The sequence below is a fragment of the Anastrepha ludens genome, chromosome 4, assembly GCF_028408465.1.
Source record: "Anastrepha ludens isolate Willacy chromosome 4, idAnaLude1.1, whole genome shotgun sequence".
NCBI lineage: Eukaryota > Metazoa > Arthropoda > Insecta > Diptera > Tephritidae > Anastrepha > Anastrepha ludens.
In genome coordinates this window covers 102,069,373-102,094,197 of record NC_071500.1, presented here as the reverse complement: position 1 = coordinate 102,094,197, position 24,825 = coordinate 102,069,373, and the positions used below count along the sequence as shown (strand labels likewise).

The following is a 24,825-nucleotide window of genomic DNA, read 5'->3' as shown; positions in this document are numbered from 1 at the left end:
TGCCAAGGACCTTTGAGGATACTTGGAATGTCTGGGTCTCTGGAACGTCTGGGATATCTTATCTGAGCGAGTGTATATGCTTGAACATCAAAATAAGGAGTTTTGAACTTTATTGATCATAATTTGGCAAATTTTTCATTTAAGTTTGAATAGAATTAAGTGGTTATACTACTGAAAGCAGATTTTTTAAAATTTAATAAATTTCTATTTGACGCGTAATTTGCAATTAGGGAGATTTAGCTAAGGATCGACTCTCCGTGCATGAAACAGCAAAATGAAGAAGGTTTTGTCTAATAGAGGTCGCTTCACGACAGGCAATGGCAAACATCCGAATGTATTTAGCCATGAAAAAGATCTTCATAAAAACCATTTGCCGTCGGAGTCGGCTTAAAACTGTTGGCCCCCTCCATTTATAGAAGTACGACAAGACGCACACCACAAATAGGAGGAGGTGCTTGGCCAAACACCTACCAGAAGAGGAGGCACCAATTATTTATTTTTTTTTTAATCTGCTTACCATTCTAAACATTTGCTACTACAAAATACCTTCCTCAAATGTATATTCAAGCTCAACATGAAAAATTGTTTGTTTCGCCACATCAAAATTACCGATACAGAGGCGCATACAAGTAATTCTTGATAAAAACTCAAATATGCAACATTGCTGATACACAAATTTAGAAATAATTTTACAATAATTGTTTTCGTTTTGCTTACAAACTGATCACAAATGGATGTCGAATTTCACGTAAAATATTTCGCTCATTCTTCACATGCTCGGTTTGCTTTAAGCGTATCACATCGGTCATAGCCAATAATTTCATGGCACAGTACTTCTCTGACAAGCGATCGCGGCATAAACAAACGCGGCCAAAAGTGCCAGTACCTAAAAAGAAATCGAAGAAAAAATAAGTATATAATGTAAAGAGAAATAATTGTTAAAGAAAAAATAAGTAATAGAAAATCAAGAATGTGTGTATTAATTAGAACACCATGTAAGTGCACAAGCATGTTACACATTGGTAGAATTATTATGGTTTAGGTTTGGTAAAAGCATCAGAAGTAAATATTATTTAAAATTTCAGTCACTGTGGGACTAGTTAAGAACTGGTCCTTATCAAACTAGTTCGCATTTGAAGACATACAATTATAGAGTACAACATGTAGAGATTTCTTGGTTGAGCAAGAAAAGCGTCAATATATATAGTACCTGTAAGCACATCATCAGTATATAAGTAAGGTCAGCTGGGGTAATTATGAACAAATTTTCTCAATTTTAAATACTAACAGCTATTAGAAGTCTTTCATCCATGCAGAAATTCTGGAAAGTCACCAAAAATGAATACTTCATTACCCTACTTCATTCTGTGAGTTTCTTCTCTTCTTAAGTTGCAGTTAAGTAACCTTAAAATGCCTGTTCATATATACCTCAGCTGACGCCCTTTATTTTTGTAGAATACAATTATAGTCCAGCAAATCTGAACTTTGTTTTAGTAGTGACCAAAGTTTGAAAAATTTCGTTATACGAGTATACATTTTTTTATTAAGGCTAGTAGGTACTAACTTCGCAGCCGTGATATGACGCCAGCAACTTTCATTTTGCTTGCCCTGAAATGTTGCTAGCAACATTGATTGTCAAAAGAGAAGAAACCTAAAATTTATGAGCATCACCCCCAGAAACAATTGGCAAATTTTGTTAAGAGTAGTATTTTAAACAAACACACACAATAATATATAGTAGAGAAGGAAGATAAAGAAGTAATGAAGGGTAGACGGAGACGGAAATATAAATGAAGAGCCATAATGGCTAGCTTGGCCCTGCGATGCAATGCTTAAACGGCGGTACCCCAGGGCAAACTAAAGCTACAGGGGTCGGAGTTAGGGTTTAGTACGTAGGTGTACTGTTTCGCAAGTCCAGTTTATAGTAATACTGACTGTGCGTGGTCCCGAATGAGGTGCACCCTTAGCGATCAGTGTGAATCGTACATGCCGTCTATATTGACGGTATCTATGTAAGATTTCCTCTTCGGATAAAAAAAAAAACACAACAATATGTATTGACACAAAAAATATATAGACGATTTGCTTATATTGTTGGCAAAGATGTTTCCCTTAAAAATGCCATATCTTCAAATTATTTGAACTCAGACACTTCACTCGCAAACGAATTGTCAGGTTGCACCCAATATAAAATGGCCTGTGCATTTCAAACAGGTATAAAAAATGTTGCTGGCATGTTGCTGGCAACATCGCTATTTGCTATTGGTAAGGATTTTTATAGCCATTTCACGTTAAACACGAAATTAGTACTATGATTTACTTGTAAAAAGGGTTACGAGTCGATTTCTGAGAAATATTATTGCTAATGTGCCGTGGTAGAAGTTAATGGAGATCATTTTTGTAGTCATAATCCTCTAGCTGCCCTTACAAGGGGTAAAATTTACTAATTTTTTAATTGAAGTCCAAAAAGTTTTTTTCAAATTGCGCATTTAAGGCATGAAATATTATAAAAAATATTTGCCCGAAAATTTGAGAGGAGGCTACCAAAGGCACAAAGATGTTCGTTCGCTCGTAATCGACAGAAGTACTCAACTCCTCATTAATAAACACGTTCGTAGAAATAATACTGGTGTTCTTCTCATTTAAAAGTTAAGCATTGGTTATCGTTTAGATCGCTTCAAGCCCTAGATATCCCTCTAATTGCTCGCCTTTCCAGTTAAGGTCACTTTGATTAATATGGAAGCAGAATTACTTACAAAAGCTTCGAAGAGAACCAGCTGGATGATTCAATTAATCTTCGACTCTGTAATATAAGTACAAATATAAAACTCTGAAAATAGAAGTATAAGAGCCTCCGAACTATTTTGGTGTTATTGCAATAGCGTACACGATTTCCAACAATTCTTGGGATATGGTAAAAAAGTGGCAATCTTATCCGGGTCGTTTCGGCAACGTAAAACCGACTGCCGGGGGAATGCTTCGTCAAAGTAATTGAGAAACCCTCCATTTATTTAAAGTTTTTCGCTCACTTAGAGTTTTAATAAGGACATGATAGAAATTGAAGGATTCGAGTGCTATATCTGCTAGTGCCCTTCCACTCCATCCATAACACATCATTCTCTACTACTACTACTTCACCAATGGATTTCGAGATGAAAATATAGCTTCCGGAAAATTCAATAACTAGGGAATTCTGGACTTTTAAAATTAAAAAAAATTGTTTTGAATTAAAAAAATTATGTACGATGATAAATTTTAAAAATGTAAGATAAGAAATTCAAATATATTTTAATCAGAAATTTTTTTTATTTATTTAAAAAATAAAAGAAAGCAAGAAAAGTTTTATTTAAAAAGAAATTATTTTCGAGAAAAATTTTAATTTCAATACTTTTTTCACCACACCTTAGCTCACAAATTTTCTTTGATGCCGATCTCCAAATTTTACATTTCTGTATCTAAGTATCTGAGTTAATTTACTGGGGAAAAACAATTTTGTAGACTTTTTTTTAACAAAGCATCAAAAGAAATTGTTTCAACTAAAATTGTATTTTTAAGAAAAAATGTAATTATAAGTTTTTTCAACATTTTACAACTCACAACAATTTTTAATGCAGGTCTTGAATCTTTACATTTCTATATCATCTGAGTTCACTCATAGTGAAAACCAAAAAAGTTTTAATGTAAAGCTTCCTTGGACACGCTTAAGCTCAGAAATAATTTTTAATGCATATATCTAATTTAAATTTTTTATACCATCTAAGTTACTTTACTGATGAAAGAAAGTGTTTATAATTAAATTTTTTTTCTTAATATTTTTCTAAGAACAGTTTACATACACAAAAAATTGTATTTAGGCGAAAAAAATGTGCCTTCAAGAAAAGTTTTATTTTGAAGAAAAGTTTTACCTGGAGAAATATTTTAATTTATTTAATTTATTTATTTTAATGTGTATAACTTTTTTCAAAACGCCGCAGCTTTTTTTAAGACTCAATTAAAAAAAATTAACAGCAAATTTTTTTTTTTCAATAAAAATAATATATAATTCTTGAGAAAAATTTTACTCCCAAACAAAAAATTTGTATGTAAAACTGTTTTGGACACGCCTAAGCTCATGCGGTTCTCAAAATTTAAAGTTTTTATACCATCGGCGGCCGCCGTAGCCGAATGGGTTGGTGCGTGACTACCATTCGCAATTCACAGAGAGAACGTCGGTTCGAATCTCGGTGGAACACCAAAATTAAGAAAAACGTTTTTCTAATAGCGGTCGCCCCTGGGCAGGCAATGTCAAACCTCCGAGTGTATTTCTACCATGAAAAAGCTCCTCATAAAAATATATGCCGGTCGGAGTCGGCTTATAAGAAATTTTTTTGTTTAAGAAACATTTTTTTAGAAAAATTTAAAATTTAGGAAATTTTTTTGGACGATAAAATTGTATCTTCAAGAAAAATTTTATTATTAAGAAAAATTCTTCTTGCAACAAAAATTTTATTTGGACCTTAGCGCACAAATAAACTTTTATGCAGATTCTTAAAGTTTGCATTTCATTTCGATGACAGCTGACTTCATTTTTTGTGAAAAAATGGTTTTGAGAATGAAATTGTTTAAGCAAAATTGTTTAAAGAAAAGAAAATGTTTCCAGAAAAGTTTTATTGAAAAAAAAATTTACATTTTTACAAAAATTTAAAATTAAATAAAAAAAATTACAATAAGTATTTTAAAAATAAATTTAGAAAAATTATTTTTTGAAGTGAAACTTCTTAGGCGTCGATGGACGAGCGAGAATGGAGAGTAAAATTTCAAGACCGTGCAACATTTTGGGCATTTTCGTTCCGCAAGAGAGAAAAAAGATATAATGTAGACGAAAAGTAGAGAGAGAGCTATACCTTATATTTATCTTAGATACACTTGAAGCTATTTTTTCTGAGGTTTTCCTTGTGGTTGCTAATTTCTAGTGAGAAATAACACTGCCTACTTTTTGGCGCTTGTTTGTTGGTGCAAACTTGCGAGAAATATATTTTTGGTTCCTACTTTTTGGCGTTATATTTCTTTGGTACCAACTGTTTGGGTCGGTTTTTGGTCCCAATTTTTTTAGCGTGTTTTTGGTTCCTACTTTTTGGCGCTCATTTCCGTTTCCTGGCTAATGTTTGTGCGTACTATAAAGTGCTATCCATTCCGGCGTCGGATTTATTGGTATTGCCGGGCGGTAATTTGTGCCGTTGCTGCGGTCCTGGAATCGCTGCGTTTTTGCGGGTGATAAACGCTCGGAGTAGTGCGCGTTGTTGCCACGGTTTGTGTCCGGCGTTTACCTACACCGGTCGACCCTTCTCCGTTTTTTATAAATTTTGTCTATTTGTATTCTCTGCAAATGTTGTGAATTTATTTAGATATATATTCTTTCTCTCTCTCTCTCCCTCTCTCTCTCATTCTCTCTCTGATCTCTCTCTCATTCTCTCTCGGGTCACTCTCTCTCATTCGCTCTCGGGTCTCTCCCTCTTTCTTTGTCTGCTTTGAAAATTTCACTTCTGTTATGTGCTCCACGCTACACGCACTTTTTTTAAGTAAAAATTTTCTGGAAACATTTTCTTTTCTTTAAAAATCTTTTTTTTTTTAAATAAACTCTCAAAAGCATTTTTTTTAATTACATTTTTAATTTCGATTTAATTTTTTTATTAATTAAAATAAATTTTTTTTTAATTAAAATTTTTGAAAAAACTTTTTTTTTTAAATAAAATTTTTGCGGAAACTTTTTTTCCTGCAACAAAGTTTTCTTAAAAAACTTTAATTATCAAGACGCATTTTTTGTATAGTAAAAATTGAACTTTAATGTTTTATTTCAAATTTAATTTTTTTATTTAAAACAATTTTTGTTTTATTTAAATTTTTGAAAAACTTTTTTTGAAAATAAATTTTTTTTTTTTTAATTATTTTTATAATATTTTTCAGCGTGTTTGAAAGCTCACAAATAATCTTAGCATTTTGATGTTAGCTGACTTCAATTACTGGGAAAAAATGGTTTTGAGAATTAAATTTTTTTTAAGAAAAATTTGCTAAAGAAAAGTTTTATTTCCGAAAAAGCGAAAAAAGTATTTTCAAACAAAATTATACTAAATTTTTTTATTTTAATTATTTTTACAATTATTTTTATTTATTTATTGTACTTTTATAATTTTTTTCAACATGCAGCAGCTCACAAATAATCTTGTATTGAGCCAAAATATTTTGGTGGAACTCGTAAAATACATTAAATTTTACAACTCAGCCGTAAAATGCAGCAGTGTTTTTAGTGTTTAGTGACGCCCCTTGACGATTATTCATACAGTTATTTGTAATATTTGCCAGTTTCATCAGAGGCCGTCAAATGGTTCTTCCATCTTCTTCGTAGCGTGTGAAACATTTTCATTAACGATTTTGCATTTTCACTTAATATTTTTTTCTCCATTTTTCTTCGTCTTGTAATTTGATATTTAAGTGCTAGTAAAACGCCACACTTTTCCACTCACAGCTTATGCAGACTAAATACAAACAACACGAAATCTGAGTAGTCGCAAATGAATAGTTGATAGATGGGTTGGCAAAGGAGAAAAGGGAAGTGAACGAAATGTGTGTTTGCAAGCCAAATAGCGTGATTTTACTACCACTTTTTATTTACCTATTCTTTCCGTGCTTCTTTCCTCTTTCTTCATGCCACGAGTGATCGCGCGCTCGATCAGCGGGCACATCAGTCATTGGCGTCGCCGGGTTTGTTATGATTTTCTAATAGTGGCTCATATGCAAACATATCAATGTACGAGTGCTTTCGTATGTATGTATGTACCGACATGCTGATGTACTTTTATGTTGCTCTAAATGCTTTCTTACGTACCTATTACTCAGCAGCAGATGTGTCTGAAGAAGCTGTGGAGGTGTGTTCGGGTTTGTGTGCTGCGTTGGAAGTGTGAAATTTTCTATTTCACTTTTGGACACGTTTTGCGGTTTAAAGCTTAGCGCTTCGCTGAGTGAATGCCGTTTCACAAAGAGCATAAGGGTAAATACATACATACATATGTACGTAAGTATATATGTATATACAGATATACGTTTTTGAGTTAAGTGAAAATTATATTTCATTCGAATTTGCATTAATCACACTTGCCACACGTACGCCAACTGCCAGTTGCTTCATCATCTGCTGGATTTAGCTCACATGTGCTTGTTTTCTGAGTAACCTTTGTTCTTCACGCTTCTTAACCTTGAGTAAATTGTATAGCTAGCAATTTAGTTCACACCTGCAGAGTGCCAACATTTCGCCCACTACTGTGCTGGAAATCTGCAAGAAGATTTGCTAATCGTTTGCCACATGAGTGCAAATCTATGAGGAATGAATTATGGAAAAGTGTGCAAATATTGTTTTTTTTTTAAATTTATTTAATGTTCACACTATTCCTGCTAGTCTGCCTGCTTTAGTATGAGCGCTTATGAAAAACAGATGATTGAATTCAGATATTTAATTTCATATATTTACTAATTGCAATTAACTGCGTGAGCCCACTGTGGTATTTCTTAGCAGATGGTTTTGGTTTTTTCTTCATATTTATGTATACTTTAATGTGCATAAAAATGTATGATTTATAAAAATTTTGTGAAAAAACAATTCAACGGGCATCATTATCGAAAATTGCAATTTCGCAAACTTTTCTTTCAATATTCGGTAAAGTAGTTATAGAAATTTTTAAGTGTAATTTTTATATGGTCTGCGCAATTTATTTTGCCAGGTCTCTGATTATACACAGCCTGATATAAAAATCCGCATCCTCTTTAAAATCCTTCTTCTGCCTAAATGAAGTCATCGCTTATACACAGACGGTTTCAGGGAAATAGAAAACTCCTCCTCCTCTTCTTTTAAAAACCGCCATAAAATTCCACTTGCTGCTTGGCTGGAGTCGTTAATTATACACAGACGGCTTTAGGTGAATGAAAGTGGGAATTATCTTCTTCTTGAAATCGATATAAAATCCCAAATTCTCTTTGGAGATCCTTTTTTGTCTGTATGAAGTCATCGCTTATACACAGATGGATTCAGAGGGATCGAAGATGGCCCTTCTTCTTCTTGAAACCCATCTAAAATTGCACTTGTTTTTCTTCTGTCAGCAGCCGTCGGCTTCTTAAACAATTTTGAACGAGCGCTAGTCATTTCTTGAACCTCATGTTAAATAGTCTCGTGGCAATTATTTCAATTAGTTTCTTTACTAGTCTAAACTTTATGAATTTTACCACCATTCGATAAGTGTTTTTAACTAGCGCACGCGAGACACTTATGCGAGGAATCCATTTTATGATCAATAGGAACTTTATTAAAAATAGTATTGACTTCCATAACTTTCAATAAGCCAAACTCTCTCGAACCAAATATGAATTTATGATAATGTGTTTGTAATTAGCAAAGCTAAGAATTGCTTTTGAGTGGCTCTTCGCTGCTTTTACTTGGCATAGATAATTGGCGTCCACACCAAAAGGCTGGATATCGCCTCCAATTGCTACTCTGGATGCTGCAGGGACTATAATGAACAAAAAGCTACTGCATGACTTCCATCCAGCTGTTATTGTTTAATAAGGCAATGGAAGACCACCCATTAATCATTTCAAAAGAAATCTTTGAAGGGCATCAAAAACAGAAACATAGGAGCGATTCCATGTGAAGTGAAGCAAGAAAATTTTGTTGAAAAATTAGTCTATTTGCAGGCTTGAATATAAAGCTAAGTAAATTGAATTTTTTTTTTTTTAAATGTAATAATTTTGAGATTTATTGAATGCAACAAATTTTGGTATGGAGTTGTTTAAGGTCTAATATTAGCTACTAAAATATCAATGGTTTCGTTGCTTGTGTGGCACGTAGCGCCGTCTTGTTGAAAATAAACGTTGTCCAGATCAATACCATCCAATTCCGGTCATACAAAATCGTTATTCATCTCTCGATAGCGCAATCCATTCACCGTAACTGTTGCTTCAGCTTCATTTTCGAAAAAGCAAGGTCCAATGACTCCGCCGGAGCATAAACCGAACCAAACAGTCATACGTTGAGAGAGGCTTCTCTACCACAACTCCTGGATTTTCTGAGCCCCAGATCTGACAATTTTGCTTGTTGACAAAGCCACCGAGGTGGCAATGGGCCTTATCACTCAAACTGATTTTTCGATGGAATTCCGAGGCATTTTCATGCATTTCAACGGCCCAATCAACAAAGACACGACGTTATTGATGATCGGCCGGCTTGACTTCTTGTGTTTACTGGACGTTATAAGAATTAAGACCCGAATCTTTATGCAAAATACGGTGTAATGACGTTTGTGGAATGCCTGATTCCAAAGAAAGACGAGGACAAGGTGCTTCACGATGACCAAAAAATTTTCGAGTCTTACGAACCATCTCTGCCAAATTTGCACCATTTTTATTGTGAATTTTAGCGTTTATCGTTCCATTTTTATAAATGGTTTAGTTTCTACTTGTCAAATATCAAAAAATGACAACTTCAAAAGTGACATCTACCGAAATAGCGGCTCTTCAAAATAACACCTGTTATTGGAAAACCCTTTATTTGAATCTAAAAAGTTAATGGAGCCCCTTATTCCCAAGAAACTTTCAGTAATTACTGAGCGTAGTCGCTTATTAATGAAAGATAATAAGAAAAACATCTGAAAGAGGGGTTTTTTACAATTTTCGATCACAAAACTCGCAATAAGTTTTAATGAAAGTATAAAAAAATTTAAGAAAATAAAAAAGTAAAAAATAAATTTTTGAAAAATAAAAATATTCAAAACAAATTTTTTTTTCGAAGTCAAAAATATTATTGTAAAAAAAAATTGTTTAAGTAATAAAAATTTCAAAAAAAAATAATAAAAAAACTACTTTGAAAACAAAGAATATTCAAAACAAAATTTTTTTTCCAAATTAAAAATATAAAATTTTTTTTTTTAAATTTGAGAATTTTGGGACGCACTAAATAGAAAAAAAGCCAACCAAAGCTGCTCTACTGCTTCTACCTGTTCAATGCGCCTTGATTCAGCAAATGTTTTTTATTTGCATGTTTTGTTTGTTTTGTTCTGTGAAATACTGTAAACCATTCATACCAATTTTAAGCAAAAGCTAATTTTCCCTATGGGAATTCAATGGTAATTTTCAAAGCGCTGCACAGTGGGGAGTTTTTGACACATTTTGTTCAAGAAAGCCTACAGAATAAAAATTTTAATTAATTTTAATGCTCGTAAATGATTTTGGAAAATATTGTCTAAGGCCAATCTATTAATATTTTTAACTTTTTTTTTTGTGCTCGAAAATTGTAAAAGACTCGCATAAAATTAAAAAAAAAAAAATAAAACATTTTAAGAAAATAAAAAATATAAAAAAAAATTTTGGAAACTAAGAAGATTCAAAAAAAATTGTTTCCAAGTTAAAAAGATTAAATTTTTTTCCAAGTTAAAAATATAAAATTTTTTTTTTTCAAAGTCAAAAATATAAAAAAAAATATTTAAATATATTTTTTTTCATAAGAAACAATAAAATAAAATTTTTTTATAAATGTAAAAAACAGGCGACGATATTTCGCTTTTAAAAACTCCATAACAAAATTTTCAACGTTTGATACAATAAATCTCGAATTTATTAAATTTATTTCGAATTTGGCTTGTTTACTTTTTATTATACCTTTGGCTTACCTTAGTTTACTTAATTTTCAGAAAAGAAAACTGAAAGGAGTGTTTTTTTACTAATTTCGAAAACAAAAAAATTTAATAAAAATATAAAATTACCCTAGAAAAATTAAAAAAAAAGGTTTTTAAATATATTTTATCATAAAAAATAAAACACTTACATTTTAAAAAGGACCTAACATAATTCACTTCAAAAAATAGAAAGTCAAAATTTTAAACGTGGAATAATCTCAAAATTATGAAATTTGTTGCAGTTTACTTTTTATTACACCTTTGGCTACAAATAAACCAATTTACAGAAAAATGTAAGACTATTTAAGAAAAAAACTGTAAGGGATATTTTTTTTTGTTACAAATTTCGAACACAAAATTGTTTCCAAAAACAAATTCAATAAGAATATAAAAAAAATTTCAAAACAACTTTTAAAAAAATTAAAAATTAATTTTCAAAAGTAAAAAAAAAAAGTTTTTGTAATGCATATTTTATTATAATAAATAATAAAATAAAAATCGCAGATTTTGCACTTTGAAAAACTCTATACCAAAATTTACGACGTGGAATAAATCCCAAAATTATTAAGTGTTTTCCCAATAAAGTTTACATTTTAGTATACCTTTGGCTACAAATAAACCAATTTTCAGAAAAATTCAAGATTTCCAAATTCTTGACTTTTTGACATGGAATCACTCATAGGTAGGATTGTTTTACTTTGATAAAACATTTGACCGTCTGCTTCGGTGCAGTAACTCAAGAGGACCTTTCCGCTTAAATAACCTGTTAGCGAAATACTTAGCTATCATATCAAAACGCCCGGTAATTGTGACGGTAGGAGGTTTAGTTCGGATTCAAGTTCGTCACTGAATCCGGAGCTATAACTTTCAACTCTTCCTACGCCTAAAAAAATACTTTCATACCAGTGTGAAGCCACAAACACATAACTACATATCTCGCATCGGAGTTATTTTGCTGCTATAATATACATATTTAATCTATTCCCGGAATAAATTTGTTGAAAACTAAGCTTAGCATAAAAATAACATTAAAACAACAGGTATTATTAACAAACTTGGATTTATTTTAAATTCTTCAAGTAAATCAAATTAATAATAATCAATAAGAAGGCATATGCAAATACAAATACGTGAATTTATATATGTACATATGCGCATATACATACATATATACGCTCACTTAAGTAGGAGAGAGCAAGATGTCGAACGTTGCCGTTCGTTTGCTTTGTTTGCTTTGTCGTTCGTTCCGCGCTTTCGCTTGCAGTTCATTCAATGCAATGAGCAAGGTAACGGCAATGAGCAAGGTAACGACAAATGAGCAAGGTAACGGCAATGAGCAAGGTAACGACATATGAGCAAGGTAACACTAATGAGCAAGGTAACGACACATTTTTTCGTGCGTGCAGCCTGTTAAATCGAATTATAAGACGTTATCACGTCAAAATAATATCAGAGAGTATTGAATTGTACTCCTCTGCCTATAAGCCGAAAATTACCACTTTTGATGCTTGTTATACAATTCAATTCCAACAAAAACTAGCTGATCTCCTTTTCACTCAGACTCTCTCTGGTGCAGATTGTTGCTTTGTTTTTTGTCACTTAATTATTTATTCATTAAATAAATCTAGAAATTGCAGATTCACTATTTCTAACAGACAAAAAAAAGGACAGAGAATATTATCGTTTTACATATTTTATTATTTATTTCAATAAATTATTAACTGATAATTTGAAATATTCACTGGATAACGAAAAATCAAAAACCAGTGAATTTGAAGCTAGATTAAATTCTCTAATACTGCAAAGTGCTGATGCATAAGCGACAGAAACGGTTCTTACTTGCTTGCAGGGGAACAAACATTGCCCCTTAGATTTTTTGGAGGTATGTGTGCGAAGATAAATGCACTCTAAGAGAACTGGAGAGTCGCTTACCACAGCTATAATATCAAAAACAAAGCAAAGTGAGAGTAATAGTAGTAGTTTACAGATAATGACACCTTCAAAGATTTTGTATGTGTACATATGTATGCATATATATAAGTAGAACTTGGATTTAGCAGTAAGAGCTTTACATACACCATTGAGCGAAGTGTTTTTGTCTATATAGAGCAAAAAGTAACCAGCGGTACTCAACAAAAAGCGGCAAAACTATTTTATAGAATAGTGCATAATTAACCTATGGTTCTCAATTGCCTTTGGTTAAAAAAACCCAAGAATTTCGCCATTTAATTGCAATTCGCAAATTATAGCATTGGCATTTTATAGCAAGACAAACACTATAGCGGATCTGCGGGTAAGTAACAAATCCACTAAAATGGGGCAAATAGAAAGGAAAAAAAATTGCACAATTTTATATATGCACCCATGCTATACATATGTATGTGCATATATATATATATATATATATATATATATATATGTATATGTGCTTACATTGTTTCCACACATATGCAATTTGGCATAAGCTTCCATGCACATTGACCATTCCAGTTGCAAAATATTGCTGCCATTAAATGATTTTACTGCTTGCAATAAAAGCAAATATGCACTAATTTCGCGGCTGAATGAACTTGACGCCAATACTGGATATTAAACAAAAATACGCAAAAAAAAAACGTACTACAATTGGAACTCTGTGTTGCGCCATCAGTCAAGTCGCCGCGTAATGACCACAATTTAATATAAATTTAATTTAATGTAACGAATAACAACAGAAAATTTCAAGAAATTAAATTACAATAATTCACAGCAATTGAAAGCAATGCACTCAAAACAAGCACATAATGGTTCGAGTGTACATACATACATACTTACATGCATACATAGAATTATACTTAATTGCTGGTTGTTGCAGTTGTATGCAAATGGTGCACATAAATGTTTAATGCATTGCCAGTGGAGCTCTGGTTCATTTAAAAAGTGCTAAAATGGTGAGCGGAAATACTTTTGTGAACCAAAGAAAGGCTCAAAACGAAAAAAAAAAATTTTTTTTTGATAATATCACCTAAATTTGTTGTTTTTTTTGTGTTTAATATTCGCCCTTAACGCCAACGCACAATGTGGATTTTGCAACAAATTTTGTTCAAAAATTCTAAATAAAGGCAAGTTTTTACCGATTTTAATAGTTTTTTCTAGGCTAAACCTCAAAAACGTATGCAACAATTTTTTGAAAATTTTCTGGTGAAGATTCTCTGTTTGACCTTGAACTTTGGGCTGTATATACAAGGTGGCGCAAAATTAATTAGACTTGGGAACATCTATAATTTTTGCATATGATGCTGTACCTCAATCATATTTGACAGTTGGGAACTAGAAAACTGCAATGGATGGCGTTAAGTTCAAAAAAACGAGTTCCATCATTCGAAATAGATTTTTGTTTCATTTATCAAAAAAAAACTAATCAAACAAGCAAAGAAACAAAATTAAATGATTAACTTTGCACTGCCTTGCACCTGACTTATAACATTTGTACTCCTACGATTTCTTCTCTGACATGCCCTGTTGCAAAATTAGCATAAAATTAGGTAAAAGAACAAAATCAATAACGCAAACTTTCATACTTTGCATAAAATTTTTCAAACTTTTCAAGCAGAGTTTCTGAAAATTTTCTTCCATGTAAGTGCATAGTCGAATACGTTTTTATGAAAGAAGAACAAACAAAAAAAAAATGTACGAAAATGAACGGTATTTTTCAGTCTCCTGAAACGGGTTGGGTACAATATGATTTTGGTTCAAAATTCTGTATTTAAAATTCTGTATTCAATATTCTGTATTCAAAAATCTGTAATGCAAAATTCTGTAATGTAAAAATTCTGTATTGCGGAGCACTGTAATTTAAAATTTTGTAAATCAAAATTATGTACTGTCAAAATTCTGCATTGCAAAATTCTGTATTGAAAAATCGGAAGAGCATATGGATAAATAAAAAAAGTGCGCACTTTCTTTATTTTCCCATATGCTCTTCCGATTTTTCAATATAGAATTTTGCAATGCAGAATTTTGACAATACAGGACTTGTCTTGACCCATATGGTTTCCTATATTATCAAAACAGATTTACATAAAGCAAATGCACATATGTTTGTATGTATTTATAGCTTCAGAAACAATGTGAATGAAATTCGAGCAACCGTGCTAAAAAATATTGTAGAATAATTGCAATACTTTCCGTATACTTCGTTCAAATACCTAACTGTTTTAATTAATTCCCACTCTTTCATTGTACGTTTGTTTTTTGTAAAATTTATAGAAACACAATATGACAACGACAGAACCAAACCCAGCGGTCTTTTGTTTTTGCTTCTCGTTTACAGCAGGTCAAATAAGTTTACAAAGAAAGTTTCGATTAGTTCTATTGATAGTGGCTGGCCAACGTGCATAAATCAAGTTTGGGGAAATTACAAATTTAAAGAAAGCACAACTAGCTAAAATTCAAAATGGTCACAAAATTAGTCAAACGAAGAAGGCTGTAAAAGCAAACAACAGAATTAAAAGAATAACAAAAAAAGGCTTATATTAAGACATGTTTCTTTTCTAAAGCGAATTGCTATAAATTTAATAATATAATAATTGTTTCGCCATTATAATGTAATAACTTTTGTTTTGCATGAATTTTTGAATTTTTCTTCAATTGACGTATGTATACATATATACCATTGTTTCTATAAAATCAGAATTCCATTATTCATAAAATAAATGTGCTATTCAGGTAAGCGTGCTTATCAGGTTATCTGCTTATTTGGTTATATTTTTACAGCATTTTGATCGAAAATAATTTTGATTCTAGAATTTTAATATACAGAATTTCAGTTCTCCATCATTTTGATCATACAGAATTTTAAATACAGAATATTGAACCAAAAGAATTTAGGCTGGACAGAATTTTTTTTTTATTTTTACAGAATTTTCATCCAAAAGAATTTTGAAAAGCAGAATTTAGTACCTCTCCCTCCTGAAACATGTATTTTAAGACTAAAATTGTGTGGACTATACAACTGCATTCCCAGAAAATTTTAAAAACAATTTTTTTAATATAGAAATTTTTAATTAAAAAAATTTTTTTTTAGTTTTAAAAGCGGAAAGCTTTGATAAAATTTTGAATTAACTATGATGAATTATATTTATACTTATACTTATACTTATACTTATACTTATACTTATACTTATACTTATACTTATACTTATACTTATACTTATACTTATACTTATACTTATACTTATACTTATACTTATACTTATACTTATACTTATACTTATACTTATACTTATACTTATACTTATACTTATACTTATACTTATACTTATACTTATACTTATACTTATACTTATACTTATACTTATACTTATACTTATACTTATACTTATACTTATACTTATACTTATACTTATACTTATACTTATACTTATACTTATACTTATACTTATACTTATACTTATACTTATACTTATACTTATACTTATACTTATAGTTATACTTATACTTATACTTATACTTATACTTATACTTATACTTATACTTATACTAATACTTATGGTATTTGGTACATTGAAGTGCAGCATTCAATGCAGAGAAATTCCTTTTTCATGGCACTTCACTTATTATCCACAAGCAATGCAACAAAGATATGCGGCAGCAGACAATTATATTTTGTTGGCACTTTCTTTCGTAGAAAGATGACCACATGCCTTCGCTTATTTTTTACTACGCTTTTTCGGTTTTTACTTTTTTGCAATTGCTTGTTTTTTTACTCCTTTCTTCTACTTCGCTGCAACTCTCGCAACTTTTCAACATCGAAGAAAGTTGTCAATATTATGTAAAAAATGTTTTGCTGAAATAGTTGCCGCAACTTGCTGCCACTTTAGTATATAAAACCAGTTAGCAGCATCACTGCGTGCGGCGAGTGAGTTGGTTGAAATGCCGGTGTCAGCAATTGCGGCACTTTTTCTTAGTTTATTTTCGTATTTCCACCATCTGTTGTTGTAAGTAGTCATTGTTGACACTGCTGGCTTTTTTGCACACTACTGTAGAACCAGATTTCGTGGAGGTTTACAGTTTGTTGCCAGCAAAACTGATTGCAACTGAAGTAAAGAAAAGATGCAAAAACAAAAAAAAACACTCAGCCAAACCACCGTAGTAGACAACTTGTTTTGCTGCAATTGGCGGCCTAAACGCCTCCCAGACGGCCAATCGTTCAACCGGCTGCCAACGAGACGTTCAATGCACGTCAATTGCTATCAATCAGCGATATTTATTAATTTTTTTAAACGTTTAAAAGTATTTATGTGAAAATTTTCAGCTGCAAATTTGTGTCTGTGCGGTGCTATTGTAATGTATAACTGTAAACTTGTAAGTAAAAGGCACTTAGCTGTAAACCGAAAACACGAGGGTTAGCAGAAAAGTTTTGACGATAGAACGATACTTATTTGAAAACTGAGTTGTGCTTAGCTTACATAAAAGGTGGCTCAAAATGAATCACCATAGTATACATCTGTGAACTAGTCAAGTGCAGTGTGTAGCGATCAAAATAAAAATTTCCTTCATTCAAGGTAATTTTTTTATTTAGTAAGCAAGTTACTCAAAAACAAAATTAAATGATTAATTTTGCGCCACCTTGTACAAGGTGAAGTCCAAAATAAACAAGACTGACGTCATCAGAATGTGTTTGATGGCGCCATCTTTTTATTGAGTTAGTGCATTGGAAGTTACATCCCAGTGAAAGCTTGTTGACATTCGGTTCAATGGAAGCGTAGTTATTCCGGCTAAGGGTCAGTATGTTTGTGTGATCGGTACAAAAATGAGTTTCGAACAAATAGCTAATATCAGATTTTGGTTTAAAATCGGTGAAACGTTTACCGAAACATTTGAATTGATGAAAAAAGCTTATGCCGATGATTGTCTATCTCGTGCCAGAGTTCATGAGTGGTTTACACGTTTCAGAGATGGTTGTGAGGACATAAATGACAATGAACACACGGGCCGCCCAAAATCAGTAACCACCGAAAGCTCGATCGCAATTGTTCGTAAATTTATCAAAAACGAACCGAAATTATTGTTGAAATTCATGGAATGGGAGTTGAATATCTCCAAAACATCGATTTATCGCATTTTAACTGATCACTTGGGCTTACGAAAGGTCTGTACACGTTTAACTCCGCTCAAGTTTATTGAGGACCAAAAATTGCTCAGAATTCAAGATTTGAAAGACCCCATTGAAGAGGCTAGAAAAGACGAGAACTTCCTTTACAACATCGTGACTGGTGACAAAACTTGGTGTTTTCAACTTGAACCTGAAGCTAAGCGTCAAAGTGCCGAATGGAAGGCCCCAGACGAGCCACCACCCAAATAAACGCGTTTGGAGAATACCGCGAAGCAGGAAGCTGGCGCTTATTACATGCTAATGCACCATCTCATCCATCTGCTCTTGTAACTGGGTTTTTGACTAGAAATCGCATTTTTACCATCAGTTACTCACCGTATTCGCCTGGTATGGCTCCCTGTGACTTCTACCTATTCGAAAAATTGCATTTAGTCATGAAAGGAAAATGTTTTTGCGTCCGTGAAGGCCATCCAAAAGGCGTGTACCGACATCCTGAAAGACATACCGGTCTATGAGCTGAAACACTCTTTCGAAAAGCTTTTAGATCGCGTCAAACAGTGTATCGAGGTCAGAGGGGACTATTTTGAATGTTTAATCACTCGAAGTTATCAGAACACAGCTCCTGTCGTTTCTATTTTAGGTCAGTCCTTTTTATTTTGGACTTCACTTTGTATAACTCAAATCTTTCTTTAATCCACTTAGATGGTTATTGATTGTGCCCACAGCTTTTGCATCTAAATGAAGCATTTCTGGATTAGATTCCTGCTGCTAAAAATCGATCACCTATAACTTGGTGATAACCCTCGATCACTGATCACTCCATAAGGTGGAGTTTTTTATGGCGCTGGCGTGGCGCTGAAAAGATAGTTCTCGCATACACTTACAATTCTTTCCAAGAAACGCCTAGACTGCTCCCTTAATTCGTAAATATTTCCATGACATCACAAATATATATACGAAAACATGTGCATGTATTATCTTCGCGTTATTTCCCTTCACACATATACTCGTACATGTATATTTTTTCAAATATTTTTCCTTCACCTCACTTCCAACTACAATAAATACTTTCATATATAAATTTGTTAAGTATTTCTACATACAATAACTATATCGTTCAATGCTGTCTTTCAATATTTTCAACGCATGTAATAGAAAGGTGTCAGTCAAATACCCAACTACATATGATACGAGTAGATATGTACGTACGTATGTAGTCAGACATGAATTTTGAAATCTCTTAGACACTTTCCGCCACAAACGTTTAGGTCTTTTCTTTGCAACATTGCCATTGAGATCTTACATGACAGCTACGATGTGTAAACTGTTGGGAGATTTTCTCAACGATTTCTCATTCGTTGTTTTGTCTTTGACTTTGACTGCTTTATACCCGTTCTATTCAATTTATTGTGGGTATTATTAGATATTAGGTATTAGTAAAGGCATTGATTAATGTACGCATTTAATTTACAATAAAAATTCACGTTCACTTATTTTTGCTCTCAATACTTTTCAACCAACCTGTACATATTTTTGTTGATTACTTAGCATTGGAAGGTATTTTTTAGTAATTAGTAACTGTGGTAATGAGCTGCCAGTGACCACAAAGATAACAATAAGATCCAAATAACTTGCGGTTATCTGCAGAATACCAAACGATGAACTTCACGAAGAAATAAAAGACGTCTGACAAGGTCTGGCTCCGTTTCTAGGCTATGGGCGCACAAGAGTTTTAATCATAGCTTAAAAAGTGTATAAGTACCACATTGTTCGCTTACTAGAGAACGTCTTAACTTCAAAAAGTTGTAAATTTGCGAAAATCGACTTGAAAGTTTTCAAGTTACTATTCTTCAAGAGTGAAAAGAAAAACAATAAAACTGCCTTAGTGGAACGACTGACTGGGCGAGTAGTGATAAAATGAGCGGGCAGAATTCTGCTGCCGAATACCCGATGGCTGAAATTTTGGAAGGTGCACTGACTACACTCAGTAGATGGGCTGCCAGTTGCAGTCTTAGAGTCAACTCTGACTAAACGGAGTTGATGCTATTCACCAGAAAATACAAGCCTCCGCCGTTTAAGCTTACAAGACTTAACAACCAGTGTCTTACTCTTTCATCGGAAGTCAAGTATCTTGGTGTAATACTTGACCCCAAACTCCACAGGAAGCTGCACATAGAAAATCGAGTTCAAAAGGCCAATACAGCCTTCTACGCCTGTAAATCTATGTTCGGCAAAAAATGGGGTCTCAAGCCACGTGTCGTACTTGGGATGTACAATTTAGGGGTTCTGCAAATTTTGACATACAGTTGCCTAGTTTGGTGGGTAGCTCTTCAGAAGGGCTACAAACACCACTAAACCAGAGAGAGTGCAGAGAACTGCATGTGTGGGCATCACTAGTGCTTGTAGAAAATGTCCCACTGCTGCGCTCAACGTTATTCCTCACTTACTTCCTGTGGATCTGCAGGTTAAATCCATTGCTGCTCAGAGCACTATTACGTTGAAGAAGCTTGGCCTCTGCAGACAACTTTCTGTAGGACATAGTATCATCTTGAAGCAGATCTCCCCTTCCTTCTCTGTTCTTCCCACTGATCTCTCCATCCGCAAACTGTGCTTTGAGGGTTGTGCTAGGGCTATCTTTCCGAGCAGGCAAGATTGGAAAGAGGGAAGAGTCGCTACGGATATAGATACCTCTGTTTTCACTGACGGATCCAAAATGGAGTCCGGAGTGGGAGCGGGGGTTTACTCTAAATCAGCCAGTATTTCGGTCTCCTTTAAACTGCCGGAAACAAGCAGCGTTTTTCAAGCAGTGGTCTTCGCGATCATGCAGGCATGCAAAATGCTTCGGAATCGCTGTTGGGAGGGAGGCATTAATATTTTTTTCGATAGTCAAGCTGCAATAAAGGCACTGTCGTCGCCGTATTGCAGCTCTCTTCTCGTGAACTCTTGGAAGGAGGAACTCAAACGTCTCGAACGTGCAGGAAACATTTCCCTTATCTGGGTTCCTGGGCACAAGAATATAGAGAGAAATGAAATTGCCGATGAGGTTGCCAGGAAGGGGTCGACAGAACCGGTTCCAGCTGTCCCCCTCTCAAACATCGGTATCCCCTTGGCCGTCGTTAAAGGGAAACTACACTATTTCTTTCTAACAAAAAGCGCAAGACAGATGGAGGTCTGTCTCATCGTGTGCTATTTCAAAAGCACTATGGCCTGAATACGATAGAAACAGAACGCTTAAGGTGATGGGAATCCCCCGCCATTCAATTTCCAAACTCATTGCGGTGTTCACTGGTCACTGGGTGATCGGTACTCATGCGGAGAAGCTTGGAATTCTGTACAACCCCTATTTCAGAAGCTGTGGGGATCCTGCAGAGAAGGAGACTGTGGAACACTTTCTCTGCAAATGTCCGGCTCTGGGGTCTAGGCGCTTGAGATCCCTTAGCGTGCCCTTTGGGGATGACTTGAAGAAATTCTCCAGCCTAGATCCCTTTTCTCTCCTCCGCTAAATCAACAGCACTGGATGGCTGGTTTTCTCTCCTCCTTAAATCCTTTCACAGGTAGTGGTCCACATTATGGTATCAAAACGGCACGTAAGTGCTACTTGTAGTGTACCTTGGGTGCTTTTGCCATCTTACCTACCTACCTAAAGAAAAAACGGGGCTTGTAAGCAAATCTCTACACTTACGTCACCTCTATGTATGAATCTTTCAAATTCACTGAGAGGTGAGTAGCGGTAGTGGTGTGCGCTATTTTATGGGGGTACACCACTGTGATTTTTCAAAAAAATCGATTTTTTTTCTGCATTTTCTTAAAGTAGATATATTAAAAAATATGTAAAAAAAAGTTTGAACTCAAAATCTTGAAAATTGATGAAGTTATACCCAGTACAATAAGTGCAGGTAGTGAGTTACAATGGCCAATGAAAACTTTAAACGCGTTTTTCTCAAAACGACTTTTCTGAACACGGTGGCCTCGATTTCTCGAAGACTTATGAAGCGATTTTAATTTTTTTTAATTTTTGTACATATATTGGCTATAGTCGTACATAGCCGTTTTCTTAAATTCCAAAAATTAATATTTTTTCAAGCCTTTCGAAAGCAAAAAATAGGGTAAAAACACAAACTCATTTTTCAAACCTGCACCATTTTCTCAAAAAAAAAAAATAAAAAACCGCCACGTAAGACGATAGCCATTCATGTATAGATTAAGAATTTTTTTTTGGGTTTTTTGCTTTCAGATGAGTTTTTACCGCTGTATCGGGGCCACCAGGGTGCATAAGTTTTTTATGACGCCATTGCATTAATATTAATAACAATTGTAATTTTTAATATTTTTACTACAAATTTGTGTCAGTATAGTTGAATATATGTTAAATAATTTATAATTTGTCCGGTCCTCAAATAATCATCCCTACTTATAAAAAAAACTTCATGTAAATCACTTAATTTTCACGCGTTCACAGTGGTGTTCCCCTTTATGTTAACGTAGCCTTTAACACGTTCCCGTCGACACGTACCGCTAGTGGTACATTGAGGCTTGTTCCATTGGACGGCTTGTACCATTGGTGGCACATACGCAATTGTCTCATCGGGCGGTTTTCTGAGAATGCTGGTAACAGTTTTCTGCTAACGCAGGCCGTTCGATGAAACAATCTTGGAGTTACAGAGCCACCAGATGCCAAGAACAACAAATTCGGTCGCCAGCGCGAAAGTGTTAAATGCCTACTTTTTCTTTTGCTTTCCAATGAAAAATATTTCGCCGCCACAGCCAACATTCGAAAGTGCACAGGTACGAATATCCTGCATGAAACACCAAATGACAGAAAGAGTTCTTTTTAATAGCGGTCGGCCCTTTAAATCTGCTGTTCGAGGGCGTATGAAAACTATATGTTCCTCCATTTGTGGAACAACATCAAGACACACACCACAAAGAAGAGGAGGAGTTTGGCCAAACACGAAATAAAAGGGTGTAAGCGCCAATTATAAATGAATATGGGGGGAAATAAATCAATCATTTTTTCGTAAAAATTTTTTGCAAATGGTTTAAAATTGTTTTGTGGTCGATCTTTAGCTCCTGGGCGGTGCTACGACTACTAACACGGCGGTCAACTTCGATTATTTCTGTGATCTTATGGACATTTTCAACGACGGGCCTGCCAGTGCGAGGTGCCTTTTTAACATCAAAAATGTTTGAAAGGAATCGAAGAAACCAAAATTTCACGTAATTAGCTGTTACAGTACCGACACCATAAAAACCATTCAAAATTTCAGCGGCATGCTCACCTCTATCAAAGAAAAATTGTAAAATGTCCTGAATTTTCTCTTTGCTGACTTCCGTTGTTACACCTTGTAACTCACAACTGAATGGAACAAACAAAAGAACAGGAAAATATTCTTTTAGTGTGAAATGTTGTCTTGACAACGACCATAAACTTCAAATTGTTTGATAGAAACTTTACGAGGTATCGATGACTCAAGCCATCTACCGAGAAAAAAAATTATTTTCTTTTAATATTTATTAAGCAGCACATCGTACATACCTAACCATCTTTTATGGTAATATAAACTAAAAAAGTAATCATGTTCTGGTCTCTACCAAACAAATTTCTTACGCCGGTTGCAAAGCCCATGCTCTCATATTCGTAGAGAAATAATGTTTTATTTAGGAGGCTGCATTAACGCCTATAACAAAGTCAGCCTAGAAATCCAACGTAGAATCTCTCTTGATAACAAGTGCTGCTTTGGACTAAGTAGGCAACTGGGCAGTAAAGTCTTCTCTCGACGAACAAAACTAACACTCTACAAGGCTCTCTCATGCCCGTCCTAACGTATGGCGCAGAAGCCTGGACGATGACAACATTCGATGAAGCGACGCTTGGAGTGTTTGAGAAAAAGATTCTGCGCAAGATTTTTGGACCTTTGCACGTTGGCAACGGCGAATATCGCAGGCGATGGAACGATGAGCTGTAGCTTTACGATGACATAGACATTGCGCAGCGAATATGTCATATGAACTGATACAAACACTTCGGCTCTGAAAGTATTCGATGCGGTACCAGCTGGTAGTAGCAGGGGAAGAGGAACACCTCCTCTGCGTTGGAAAGATCAGGTGGAGAAGGACTGGCGCGTTTTGTTATATTCGGCCAAAATCGCGAAAGCGGTTATCGCGCCAATTAAGAAAAAGAAGAACATTTTATTTTGTGAGCTTTTAAAAGTCGTTTTCAAAGAGGAAAAGAAATCATAGAAGTGTCTGGAAATATCAAGGCGTTCATTATTGAGAATATAAAATTGGGAACTGGTCCTTGACATGTAAGTATTTGTTTCACCGAACCGCTGGAAAATATAAGCAAATACTCATATATAGTTATGTACGCTCAAACACTATACACTCTGGTACATATAAACTCGTGCACTACTTAGTATTACTTGCGACTGCCAACTGTACAATTTGGCCGCATCCTCACCCACATGTCCGCAGGCACGCAACACGCGAAAAATTATCAAAGGCGACGTGAATTTGGGTTAATATTGTTTCTGCCTGTAGTAAAAGTCACATATATTTATTTATTATATCGACTTCTTAAACGCCATTCACATCTACTCGTGTGCAGACACATCCGTGCATACAAACTGTCACAGTGCGAGTGTGACAAAACAAATTAGTGTCGTCGCAACGTCTGGATTATGCGGCTGATGGCGTGTTGGGTATTACCCAAAAGATGATTTTTAGTGAGCATCGAAACAACTAAATATTAAGCTATAAATAAACAAATTTACATACACATGAAAGTGCGAGTAGCTACTCAGCGTAATATTCTCAAGTATTTATGTAGTTTTTTGTGTGTAAAACACATTTGTGCATGGATCACCGCATCGTTGAGCAACAGCATAGTTGTTACCACAAAAAAAGAAAAAAAATTAAAAAAGTATGCATATTCAGTATATGATTTTTTTTTAAGCATAGCTCATTATATAATAAAAGCCGCATAAATCCAAATTTTAAACTTTATAAAAAAAATTTAAAAAATTCTACGAAGTT

The 24,825-nt window shown here is 34.0% G+C and overlaps 1 protein-coding gene across 7 annotated transcripts in view; it reads right to left on the bottom strand.

The window, feature by feature from the left end:
• The window catches only part of LOC128860397 (cAMP-dependent protein kinase catalytic subunit 3), a 132,542-nt gene that overhangs the window by 32,572 nt on the left and 75,145 nt on the right, over window positions 1-24,825 (bottom strand). For all 7 annotated transcript variants that reach the window (XM_054097904.1, XM_054097905.1, XM_054097909.1 and 4 more), the window contains one exon: window positions 718-886. In XM_054097904.1, coding sequence (XP_053953879.1) covers window positions 718-886 — 169 coding nt within the window. The remainder of the gene's footprint in view (window positions 1-717; window positions 887-24,825) is intronic.